The 12,885-nt window shown below is 40.7% G+C and overlaps 1 protein-coding gene and 1 long non-coding RNA gene across 5 annotated transcripts in view; one reads left to right on the top strand and one right to left on the bottom strand.

Annotated features, from left to right (window-relative positions):
• Positions 1–1,311: 1,311 nt before the first annotated feature.
• Positions 1,312–4,748, top strand: LOC113893121. Its single transcript, XR_003511229.1, has 2 exons — positions 1,312–1,356; positions 4,560–4,748. It is a non-coding gene; the product is annotated as an uncharacterized LOC113893121 (long non-coding RNA).
• Positions 3,147–12,885, bottom strand: part of CERS5 (ceramide synthase 5) — a 30,073-nt gene continuing 20,334 nt past the window's right edge. For 3 of the 4 annotated variants that reach the window (XM_027542828.1, XM_027542826.1, XM_027542829.1), the window contains exons 4-10: positions 12,303–12,360; positions 10,504–10,554; positions 9,230–9,322; positions 7,480–7,608; positions 7,270–7,376; positions 6,300–6,456; positions 3,147–4,059 (exon numbers count right to left, since the gene is read on the bottom strand). In XM_027542828.1, coding sequence (XP_027398629.1) covers positions 3,910–4,059; positions 6,300–6,456; positions 7,270–7,376; positions 7,480–7,608; positions 9,230–9,322; positions 10,504–10,554; positions 12,303–12,360 — 745 coding nt within the window. In that variant the 3' untranslated portion in view covers positions 3,147–3,909. Of the gene's footprint in view, positions 4,060–5,345; positions 5,455–6,299; positions 6,457–7,269; positions 7,377–7,479; positions 7,609–9,229; positions 9,323–10,503; positions 10,555–12,302; positions 12,361–12,885 lie in introns of all 4 variants that reach the window. The other variant, XM_027542827.1, reaches the window with a different exon arrangement.

Genomic DNA, 12,885 nt, shown 5'->3' on the forward strand with positions numbered 1-12,885 from the left:
CTAAAGTCTGAAGAACTTGGTTTAAAATAAGCATACTACCACCCACTAACTACACTCATGATTGTTTTTAGGACTGTGAAAGCTCATGATATGTAAGAGGCAATCTGTTTGTGTTTTTTGAACAACTTCTGAGACTGTTTTGTCACTGTGGCAAATTGAATTTTTCAAAGGTGAATGCAACCATTCTCCATGCTCTTTTAAAAAAAATTTTTGTCTGCACTGGGTCTTCATTTTTTGGCACGTGGGCTTTCTCTAGTTGTGGTGTGCAAGGGGCCGGAACATGAGCTCAGAGGAAGTGGGCTCAGTAGTTATGGCACTTGGGCTCTTTAATTGTGGCACATGGGCTTAGCTGACCCGCAGCATGTGGGATGTTAGGTCCCCAACCAGGGATTGAACCCACATTCTCTGTATTAGAAGATGCATTTTTAACCACTGGCCCACCAGGGAAGTCCTCTCCCATGCTCTTCTGCAGTGACTTCACCAATCCTTTACCAAGAGGTAGAATCTACCTCAGCACTCCCTGGTATCTAGGTGGTCCCTGTGACTGCTTCAATCAGTAGGATACAGTGGAAATAATGTGTGCCAGTTCCAGTCAACATTCTTTATTTTTGGCCACACTGCAAGGCTGTGGGATCTTAATTCCCCACCAGGGATTGAACCGGGGCCACCACAGTGAAAGCACCAAGTTCTAACCATTGAACCGCCAGAGAATTCCCTCAATCAACACTAACTGGCCTAGTGACGTCTGCTTCCTGCATTATGCTATGCAACCTTTTGAGCAAAGCTCAAGGCATGGAAAGATATGTTTAGGTGTATTAGTTGACAGCCCCGACAGTTCCTAGGGAATGGCCAGCATTAACTTCTAGCCAGACTATTAATCATCTTTGACATCCAGCTCAGTTGAGTTTCTAAACTACTCCATTCCCAGCTGCCATCTCACTGTAACCATATGAGGTATTTCTAACTGGGCTCATTCATCCAATCAAACCATGAGAAATAAACTGTTGTTTTACACCATTATATTTTAGGTGGACATAGTGAAAGTCACTCAGTTGTGTCTGACTCTTTGTGACCCAACGGACTATACAGTCCATGGAATTCTCCAGGCCAGAATACTGGAGTGGGTAGCCTTTCCCTTCTCCAGGGAGGTCTTCCCAATCCAGGGATCAAACTCAGATTTCTCGCATTGCAGGTGGATTCTTTACCAGCCCCAAGGGAAGCCATAAGTGAAGCCCAAGAATACTGGAGTGGGTAGCCTATCCCTTCTCCAGCAGATCTTCCCGACCCAGGAATTGAACCAGGGTTTCCTGCACTGCAGGCGGATTGTTTACCAACTGAGCTATCAGGGAATACCAGGTATGTCTTCCCCATTTATAGCAGCTTCCCACTTAGGGTCAAGGTACAATTCAAACACTCATTTATAGAATGCAGATAATAATCCCTACTTTTACAAAGTGTTCTGAAGTTCGCTTTTTGATGTTGTGAGATCATCTTCAAAGCAGTTAAGCACTATACAAACGTGTTATCTTTTCAGTAAATAATAACGTTAAAACTTCATGTGGGATCTAGTTCCCTGACCAGGGATCGAACCCACACGCCCTATAGCGGAAATGTGGAGTTTAATGGCTGGACCTCCAGGGGTCTCTCAAATTCTTTTATATTCAACAGTGGAGAGGTAATGCCTTGCTTCTCTTATAAATATTCCTAGTTCTCAGGTAGGGATGATGTGTTTGCATCTAACCTGCTCTCAGGCATGAAACCTTCCAAGGCCATCTGTAAATCTGGCCTCATGACAGTTCTGCCATCCCAGTTAACACTATTGTCTTCCAGTTCTGTATTCAAACCCTCTAGCACTCTCTCACTTCCCTCCAATTCCAACTCTGTGCTCAGAACAAGCCTTGTTCCTATAACCGACTCTAATCTCAATTCAGTCATCCAAAGTTAACTCTCATCAGTTTATGCCTCTGGCTAGATGTTTCTCCAACAACTATTCTTCCTTACATAAAGTCTTGAGAAGTGTTACAGTATAGTGATTAAGAATAGAGACTCTGAGTTTGATTCTTTACTGGGTGTTTGAATTTAGCAAAGCTAGCCTATTTTGCTGTATTTTAATCCTCTGTAAAGTGCTCAATACCATACCTGGTATGTAATAAAGAGCTATGTGTTAACTGTTATTATTTTAATTATACCACGTGTCAGATTAACTGGGCCAACTAATTCAATCGTATTTACAAAGCAATTGTTCCAACTTCAAAAGGCATACATATCTTGTCTGACTTTCCAAAGTATTTTCATATTTCACAATTACTATTCAACAATATGGTAAGTTGAGGAATTAAATGTAAGACCTTAGTCTTTTAGTCTTCCTGACTAGTTCTGACTAAATAACTACGTAAAATTTTTTAGAACTTAATTTGCCCTTGTGCTATATATATATAGTAAGTCTTTTTAAAATCCAGCCACTCAGTAAGGTAAATTTAGTAGGGTCAGTATCCCAGTAATGTCAATGAACATCAAATGAGTATCTGATTCTTAGAATAATAACCTACAATAACCTATTTCTTTCCATTTTTATCTGTCTCCTTAACAATGAAGCATTCCATATGTCTTAATGTACACAAGAACATCTGGAAATATTTTGATAATCTGAATATTCACTGAATGGAAAATATTCTAAGAGATAAATACTACTATTGGTAATTTTGCCTAAACCTCAACTACAGAAAAATCTAGATTAGGAAAATTGTTTCTCCATGGGCTAGAAGAGAAACCAGAATTAAAACAGAAAACACTGGTTTAGACTCACTTATCTCCATCTTAAGATATTAACTGGCAGTCTCTATACTCAATAAAATGGGACATACAGGAAATACTCAGGTATCTTAGCTCTTCAACCAGTCTTTGCTGCTTTGGCAATATACATGCTTTTATTTGCTCAGTATTTTTTCTTATGATCACTACACATGTTTATTTTTTGTTAAAATATAAAGCCTTAAAATGAAGGTGCTCTCTCTCTAGCATATATGCACAGAAAGGAAAAACTTGGGTGTCCAATGGCCTCTAGAATCAGACCTGAAAAAGTTATTAATCAGACTATGGATTCAGGGAACTGGGGATAGAGTCACTAAAGAGGTTGAGACAGCAGATGAGGGTTGAAGCACTTTTAATCACAGAAGAGTAAACAATAATATAAACCGTTAACAGCTCACCCAGTAGCTGTTGTCCTCCAGCCCTCAGATCACCCACTCCTCCCACCCGCCACCCCCACTTCCTGCGTACCATTGAATAAAGAGCAGGGTATCAGCAGCTGTCCCTGTCACTACCAGGTGGCAGGAAGGGGATCTAGCTAGGGGCCGCAGCAATCCTGGCCACCCATTTCATGGTTGTCTGTTTGCATACAACTTCATGGGAAATATTCCAGCTCCAAAGAAGAAACAGTGCAGAAACGTGGAGCTAAATTCAGCTGCTCCATTCAGATGGTCAGGGCTCAAGAGCCATGGGCAACCAGGGAGGGGACACTCTGGAAACAGCATAATTCAAGATGCAGCCAAATCTGGGACTGAGGTGGGTTCAGAGGAGACCAGGCAAGGCCTAATGGCCCTAGTCCAGAAATGTGCCCCAACCTAGGCAACAAGACTCACGCATATGCACAAATGCACATGCACAGGCGCGCACACACACACACGCACGTGCACACACAGAGCAAATAACATTACTGAAAGAACCTGGAGGCTATTAAATACGAAATGGCAGAGTTTTTTTTAAAAGTGAAAATATTTGCTTCTTGATTCTCCTCAGTGCCCTGCACACCCCCTAGACCCAGGAATGTAGATGTGGGGAGGCCCAAGAGGAGTAGGTTGCCAGTGGCCCTGCAAGTCCGTCTATGCTGAAGTCCCCATACCAACCACCTTACTCTTCAGCCCAGTAGCTGCCTCCCATGTGACCATTCACCCGATTGGCACCATTGCTGGAGCTGCGGCCACAGGGACCTTTTGTGCTGGTGGTTATATCTTCTTCCTCTGAGCTGCTCTCCACATCACTGCGATCATCCTTAGACACCTGGGAGGGATGGGGCCAAAGGTAGGAAAGGTAAGGACAGAACTCTTCTAGAATCATAAGACAGAGCCCACAGAGCCCATGTTTGGGCACGGTTTCCAATCTGGCCTACTTTCTGGTGGCACCTGACTCAAAATACTATCGGGACCATAGAGACTTATGAGTACCTGCCTGCTTTCTGTGTTTCTCTCTCATCATCCCTAATTCTGTTCTCAATGAAGTAAGTAGCCGTCTTGGTAGAGGAGTTTACCTTCCAGGACCAGCCTAAAAGAGCTAAAAACATTCACATACCCTTTCTCTTCTACCTCAAAAAGAGAAAAGGCCAGCACAACAATACAGGGCTGTCGTCATCACTTCCACTGTAGTTTTGGTGATCTAGAGTTTTGCTATATCCCCAAAGTTGATCCACAATTGGGTCTTTTTAGGTGTTCTACTCTTCCTGGGCCCAAATATTAACATCCAATGCACTTGTTTCTTCAATGTTTTCCTTTTTCTCCTAACAGGATTACCTCTCTAGTATCCTGAAGATACACAACATGGTAAAAAGAAAAGCAGACTGGCAGTCAGCAAGACAAGAATCCCAGTCCCAATCATGCTATTCCCTATGAATCTTCACCTTTCAAACTCAGCTTTTTATTCTGTATTTTCAAATGAAGGATTTGGATTAAAGCAGTGTTTTCTGATCTAAACTATCCTGCATACCAAGCAAAGTATTTCAAATTTTCTACCATGGACCATAAAAGTAAAAAGGAAAGACACCCAGTGAGACCTATGTCAGGCTTTTGCCCTCCAGAACTGAAGGATAATAAACGTGTGCTTTTTTTTTTTCTAAGTAAATAACAGAAGGAGGTGATAAGGAAACAATACAACAATTGCTGTTACCAGAGGGTGGGGTACTTGCTTTGGGTTAGCTCTAAGATTCTATGGCTTATTATAGATATTGACCTCTGAACCTCGTGAACTCTGATCACGAGTTGATTATCTGATCGTCAGGAAATTTCCACCAGAGGGCAGTGTGTTAGATTTGAGCTAAAGGGAAGCTCAAAAAGGAGGGATGCAGGCGGGATAGAAGGGAAAAACAGAAATGGAAAAAAAAACAGCAGACTCTACTCTTGCCTCAATTTAGGAAAAAGAATCTGGCAACTTGAGCTCCATTCAGCAATGCCCCACAAGGTCAGGAGAGAAGGCATGCTCCATACAATGCAGGGAAACAGAAAGGAAAGCAGGAAGGAAGAGAAACATTCAGATAGACATGCTTCACTGAACACTAGAAGCACAGATACACTTACATGCAAGAGATGAAACTGTCCAGCTCCCACCAGGCATAGAAAAAAGGAAGGAGGTGAGAAAAGAGTGGAGAGTACAGAGTCTGGGTCTAATCCTTCCTGGATAGGTCACCTGGTCAGGGAAGAAAAGCAAGGGAAAAGAGAGATGTCCAATAGCTACACCAAGATGCACAGGCACACTAAGCAAGTTCTGAAACCAATTAAAGCCATAAGGAACAGTGTCACAAGAGATCATGTATTCCTGGGAAACATTCCATCCCTTTGTCCTAGAGTCTGTATCCACTACCAGAGCCCCTCCCCTTGGGATTGTATGTTACTGAAGGCTGAATCCCTCAGGCTAATCACAGTTTGACTGACTGCTTCAGAATTTGCAAAATTCAGTTATGAGTTTTATCACAGAATGATGCCTTTCTTTGTGCTTTTGGGCTCTTGAAGTAAAGTGGGTATTTGAAGCCCTAAAAACCTATCTCACTTAAGACCCTGCCTCATGCAACAGTAAGTGAGGCTGGTACTTAATTCCTTACATAAACTGTATCTTGAACACCACAGTGTGGCCATCTTGGGGTGGCTTGTGAATTACCATACCACTTCTAGGCAATCTAACATCTTGGCTTCTATACAGTTTATATCTTGGAACTCTGCATATGATTTCCTTACATCTTGGAGCTCTGCATATGATTTCCTTTGAAAAAAGACTTCCATGCTAAAAATAAAAATATGAAATCCATGATGTAGGTAGGTAAGGGGTAGGTTGAAATGGTCTCCAAAACCTAATCCTGTTTATTATTTAACAAAAGTCATTCCTATGGGACAGGAAGAAGGCAGATCCTGCCTCTGACATCTAAGTCATGTCTTAGATGGCTAAACATTCATACTTAAAGAAAAGATGAAAACCTTAGAGCTCTAGGCTTTTTGCTTGGTAATACCCCAAAGAAAGAAGCCATCTTTCACCCTTACCTTTCCTCGGATCAAGGCTTTGAAAGCAATTCGTGCAATTAGGTAGGACCAGATGACATGCAGAACCTGTAGGACCAGGAGAAGGCCATTGAAAAGCCACCAGGAGCGATAGGGCCCGATTATCTCCCAACTCTCAAAGAGGGTCGTGTTCAGGATCCTATAAGAGGAAGTTCAATGGTCAGATTCTAGAGTCAAAGCCAGACACATAAGGATGAAGTTGAATTTCCTGGAAAGCAGAACCTTGTGTTTTCACACCATACCTTCTATCAGTTGAAGTTCCAGGGATATTCATGCACAGTGAGAAGACAGTAAAGAAAGGGGCCCATGGAGTTTTCTATCTTTAGGAATAATGGAAGATATAGAATTCTTAGCAGCTGACAGAGTAAGCCAGATTACTAATCACTTCAAATAAGTCATATTACTAATCCAAATATGCAGAGTATCACCAATTTGGGACAACAGTTTTAACAATAACCCTAGGAATAATTCAGATTCTCATGCACATACAGGACAGCTGATGGCCAATTCCCTCAGACTAAGGAAAATCTCCAACCCACAGAGTCAATGACTTGTAATATAGTCGTGAGTGTAGAAGTGAGAGTGGTGTGGGAGTGGGAGTGGTCAGGGTGGGAGACAGTATAGAGCAGGAAAATAAGCAAAAGCCTGAGAAGTCCACAATTAGTGCAAAAGAAGGCAGCGGAGTTACTTAGGCATAAAATGAGGACTATTCCTCAGAGATGAATCAGGAGAGCCATAGCTAAGTGAGTTGGATGCTCTCGGTCTACATCATACTGTATTAGAAATACTGTACAGGGGAAATGAGGTCCTTCAAGAATCCATAAAAGGTCAGGTTAGGTCAAGCAAAAAGCAGAGCAATATTTAGGGTTAGGGAATCTTGATGTCTGTTCCCTAAACTGGTGACCAGTTTATTGTTACATATTTACCACAGCTCCACAGCCCTAACACTTACCAGAATGGATAGATTCCTAGGCGAGTCACCACAAAAACAGCACTGAAGATCACAAAAAGGGTGTCACAGAGACGCTGGTACTTGGCATAATTGGCTAGCTTGGCTGCCTGGAGAAAGAAAGATAAGAATTGAATTGGGGAGAAAGCCAGTTCTCAGATAGGAAGAAAAGTAAAGAGGACTAGTGAGGAAAGAGTCATTGAGGGGTCTTACCTCCAGCAAGAAGTCTGAGACATCATGTAGACACAAGACCAGCGTTCCCACTCGAACCATGTTGTTGATGTAGGAGAAGGTAATAAGCCCAATGGTGGCCAGGTGATGCAAAAACATGATCAGGAAGTCCTAGGAAGGAATGCAAATAGCAGACGCAGGTAAAGGCAAGGCCGAAGAACTGCTATGCAACTCAGTGCCCTGTACTGTTCTCAGAGGGCCTCATCCCACCCCTTCTGAGTTTCATTTTGTTTCAATTCTCCCCTAGGAAGCTGCCTAACATTTCACCCAAAACTATCTACATCAGTGACTGACCCATAATCTACACTCAATCTATAGCTCAAAACACAGAAAAGAGCAATTTTCTTTGGTAGCTGCAGAACATGTAGACTTCAGATGCTTAGCTGATACCTGGAGATAATTTCCCAGGTGGTAGTCAGGCATATAAGCCTTATACCTCTAGATTCCTTGAGTATCTAAGACTCTTCTGCATTGATGAAGGGAATTTCAACCAAAGGGACCTAAGAGAAAGGGGAGGTTTGTGGAGAGGAGAAGCTATTCCAAAACATTTCAGAGAAATGCTAAATAGTCCATCTTACTACAAGCACTTCCTGCTCTCAGATTTAAAGCTCTAATTTCCTCTTGGGTTCAAATAACAAGGTTAGACCCTGAGAAATCTCTAAATACCTGAGTTATTACATATATCTAATAAATACTTCTCAGCCCAGTGAAGGATAGAGGGTGGGAGGAGGCAGGTAAATTGCATCAGAGAAGCAAGGATATAAAGTCTATGCTCTCCATATGGATGGATACAATCACACGTTCTAGCTCTTGAGTTGGGGATGAGTTCACAAGTACACATTCTAGAAAGTTTTAAAACCTACATACATATTATAAACCTTTTTATATATGTCATGCATTAAAATGAAATTTTAATAAGGAGACCTATGTCTTCATAGGAGGGTGTGTAACTGTCCTGAGTAACCAAAAGAGGGTGAGAGGCATTTAAATTATATATCATGCTTCTAGGTTACACAACAACTAATATGCCAGATTAATGTCAATCCATTCCCACAAGTGCTAACCCTGATTTTCCTTACCAAAGATAACCATGAGTTAGTGACAGATTAGGGTTAGAGCTGCTGGAATTGCATTATGTCAGGTGGATGCCAATAAAAGGTGAAGATTCTGCCCTTTCTGTATACTTACAAAAAACTTAAGTCATTTGCAACTTTGCCATTCTGTAGGCAAGTCAACTCACTTCTCTGAATCTGTTTCCTAAACAACAGCAAGAAAAGGGTAAACTAAAACATCTAAAACCCCTTCCAACCGACATTCTTTTAAGTAAGTGGGGTCACCAAGAACAGAGAACAGAGAGGGAACAAGGGTCACTAATGGCAAAAGTTTTTCTGGAATCGAAGCTTTTCCTGGATCAGGCCTTGCTATCCCTAAGTTTAGACTAGTTTCTTGAGCTTTATATGTGTAAGAACCTTGGAGAAAAACAAAGAAAAGGGTATGCTTCTTAGCTGGTTAACTGTTTTCATCCTGGGCTGCCCTGAATGACTCAAATATACTTCACTAGTCAGGGCTCACTTCTGAGAACATTACAAAGAGCTAAAAGTCACACTGAACCTACTTTCACCCTCTTTTGTGGTCCTAATCAGGACAGAGAATCCATCACAATGACAATAATGGTAGCTGCCGGAAAGGAGGGTGCCATAAATCAGGGTGTTAAGGGAGCCAACGTCCTTACCTTTCTTTTAATGTCTGTAAACTGAGAAAACATAAGAGACCAATAGAAAGCCAATTCCATGATATAATAGTAATAAAGTCCACTTGTGAGAGGCTGGAAGAGAAAAAGTAGTGAGGATACCAGCTAGTCAAAGACTCATTCCATGTTCCCAGCTTTCTTTGTGTCAGCGAACTCATACCCCCGATTATTAAATACTCTTCCTCTCCATCATCTTCCAAGATGTGCAATAGCTAACAGACTTTGGACTGGTGTTGACACTTAAACTCTTCCCTTCCACATATACATCTTTGTGTGCTAAATCACTTCAGTCGTGTCCAACTCTTTGCAGCCCTATGGACTGTAGCCTGCCAGGCTCCTCTGTCCATGGGATTTTCTAGGCAAGGATACTGGAGTGGGTTGCCATGCCCTTCTCCAGGGGATCTTCCTGACCCAGGGATAGAACCCACATCTCATATCTCTTGCATTAGCAGGCAGGTTCTTTACCACTAGCGCCACCTGGGAAGCCCATACACATCTTTGGCTCATCTTTTAGAGATCAGATAGGCTTCCCTGGTAGCTCAGCTGGTAAAGAATCCGCCTGCAATGCAGGATACCCCAGTTCAATTCCTGGGTTGGGAAGATCTGCTGGAGAAGGGATAGGCTACTCACTCCAGTCTTCTTTGGGCTGGTAAAGAATCCACCTGCAATGTGGGAGATCTGGGTTTGATCCCTGGGTAAAGAGTTGGACAGGACTGAGTGACTTTCACGGTTAACAAGGACATGACTAAGCAACTAAGCGCGCGCACGCGCACGCACACACACACACACACACACACACACACACACACACACACACACAGCACAATCAAATCAGTATGTCTAGAATTCTGGGCAATTTTCAGGGGATTAAATACATCGAGGCCTTTCCTTCTTCCACCCTGTTAGCAACCCCCTGACATTTTTCTACTTTAGACTAGAACCAAGATGCTCTTATGGGATTCAAAAGGGACACCTGAACCAGAAAGCACCTCATTAAGTGCCAGGAAGCTGCTTTTCTTTCCAGCCCAATTAAGGTGAATATCTGGAACAAACAGATCACAAGATTTCACTGCTGTGGGGACCCCAAAAATACATACTGTGAACATATGACTCAAAGAGACTCAGTCCCTAATCCCTCAAGAATCTCAAGGGAATGTTCTATCTGCCCTGGGACTGGTGATGCACTCTCCCCAACCCCAGCCTACACACGCACACACACACACACAACGCCCCTGTCTTAAAGGCTCAGGTCTTACCTGATACGGGTAACTGTGCCAGCACTGTCGGGTGTCCCAGAACCAAGGTGACTAAGAGAAAACAAATAATCCAAGTCAGTTTTCAGAATTCCCTCCTGGCCCATCTACCTCTTTCTCTATACTTTGGGCAAAGAGATGGGAAAGAAAATGGAAGCCCCCTAGACAGAATTTAGGGATCCTTAAAGGCTAAATAAACAATTATACTTTTTTGCTAGAACAAGAAAGTGCTATTAAGATGAGAGAAACTGTACACAAGAGCAAAGAGAGTGCTAGGATAGCTTTTGGAAACATCACAACCTGGAATATATAGGAAATTGGGAGGCAGGAAGACAGTGATTTCATTTAATAATCAAAGGAGATCTCTCTGTGCCAAAGATTCAAAAGTCAAAAGCAATCATCTCCAATGGAGTTTCAATTATGTCCTTTAAGAGGGTTGTCCATTTGATCTAAGTTGTTGAATTTATTACTATTAAACTGTTCATAATGTGGTCTTACTATTCTTTCAATGTCTACAGGACCTATAGTGATAGCCTCTTTTTCTCCCTGATACTGATAATTTGTTTTCTTGTTTTTTTCTAAAGGTTTATCAATTTTAATTAAAACTTTCAAAGAACCAACCTTTGTAATTTTCTCTATTATTTTCTAATACCTATTTCATCAATTTTTGCTCTTCTTTTTTTCCTTTCTTTTAACTTACTTTGGGTTTACTTTGCTCTTCTTTTTCTGGATCTTAAAGTGAAAACTTAATCATTTATTTTAAAGTTTTCTTCTTTTCTAATATAAACAAATTAAAGTTATAAATTTCCTCAAAAGTATTCTTTAGCTGCATACCACAAACTTTGGTATGCTGTATTTTCAGCATCATTCAATTAAAAGTATTTTCTAATTCCCTTGTGATTTCTTATTTGCTCTTTGGGTTATTCAGAAGAGTTGTTTAACTTACAAATATTTTCTAGACATCTTATTATTATTGATTTGATTCCTGTTTTAATTCCATTATGGTCAGAGAACATATTTTATAAGATTTCAAAATTTTAAAATTTGCTGAGACTAATTTTATGGCTTAGCATATGGTCTATCTTAATGGATCCTTTACATGGACTTGAAAATAATATATATCCTTCAGCTGCTGGTGTGGTGTCCTATGAATGTCAATTAGGCCAAACTGGTTGGACTGTTATTTAAACCTTCTACATGCTCAGTGATAATTTTTTGTCTAGTGATTTAATCAATCATTAAGAGCGTTAAAATCTCCAAATATGATTGTGTAATTGTCTATTCCCTTCCTTCAGTTCTGCTTCCTTATGTTTCACGTATTTTGAAACTTTAATTATGCATTTAGAGGAAAATACTGTGGTACAGTAGGAAAGAAAAAAAAAGACTCATGAATCAAAAAGCCTGAAATTCTTCTTTGACTCTGATAATCAATTGCAAAGCAGGAATAATACCTACTTCAATGAGTTACTGATGTCATTTCTTTAACTGTCTCCTCCTTGCAAGAACAGGACTTTTGTCAAATGCCTTGTAAACCATCATGTACTATGTCAATTTAATTAATACTATTATTATTAGCATTATTTAAGGAGAAACTGTCATGAGGTTACTGATGTCAGGCCCCAGACAGAAGACAATTTATTTAGCTTATAAACCTGGGCTCTAGGCATCACAAAGAAAAAACAAAAAAAAAAGAAAAAACAAAAGAGAGTAGAGGACAAAGCTCTAAAGGTATTTAACTCTTATCTCTAGGGATGCATGAATGATTAGACCCCAACAGAGAACCAGAGAAAGTTCAGACTCACCGACCAGAGAAATCTAATTCCGTAGCAGAATATACATAAATAAAAAGTGAATCTCCACCTAGATGGGTGAAGAGTAGAAATTAGACAAACAATTACTCAAAAGAAAGTGAGCTAAAGAATTCAAGGTTGCACATTTGGGGATAACACAGTTTACTGGTAAGAAACTGATGATATACAGTTACCTAAAAAGCCAAAGAGATACAAATTTTCCAGCCTCTGTTTAAAAATAGATTTCTACAAATATATACTGGTTTCAGTGAACTTTTCTTTTATATCAGACTCCCCGATGATAGTGCCTATTTTTTTTTTTTGCATGACAATGAGATATAGTGCTTGGTGTCCAGAGGATAATCAGTAAAAAACCCAGTGAAATGAACTATAGCATGTCCAGAAAAGGGATGCTTCCTATTAAAATGTCAACCTATAGCAAGCTGGAACTATCTCTACCAAGGTATACAAGGGTGTGCATATCTACCTACGTAAGTGAAAGCAGAGAAATTCATTCCCAATTTCTTTGGGAAACGTGAACGAAATGCAACTACAGCTAGCTTAGAGACAAGCATGTCCAAGAAACTAAGGGTGA

This window comes from Bos indicus x Bos taurus, chromosome 5 (genome assembly GCF_003369695.1).
Source record: "Bos indicus x Bos taurus breed Angus x Brahman F1 hybrid chromosome 5, Bos_hybrid_MaternalHap_v2.0, whole genome shotgun sequence".
Lineage (NCBI taxonomy): Eukaryota > Metazoa > Chordata > Mammalia > Artiodactyla > Bovidae > Bos > Bos indicus x Bos taurus.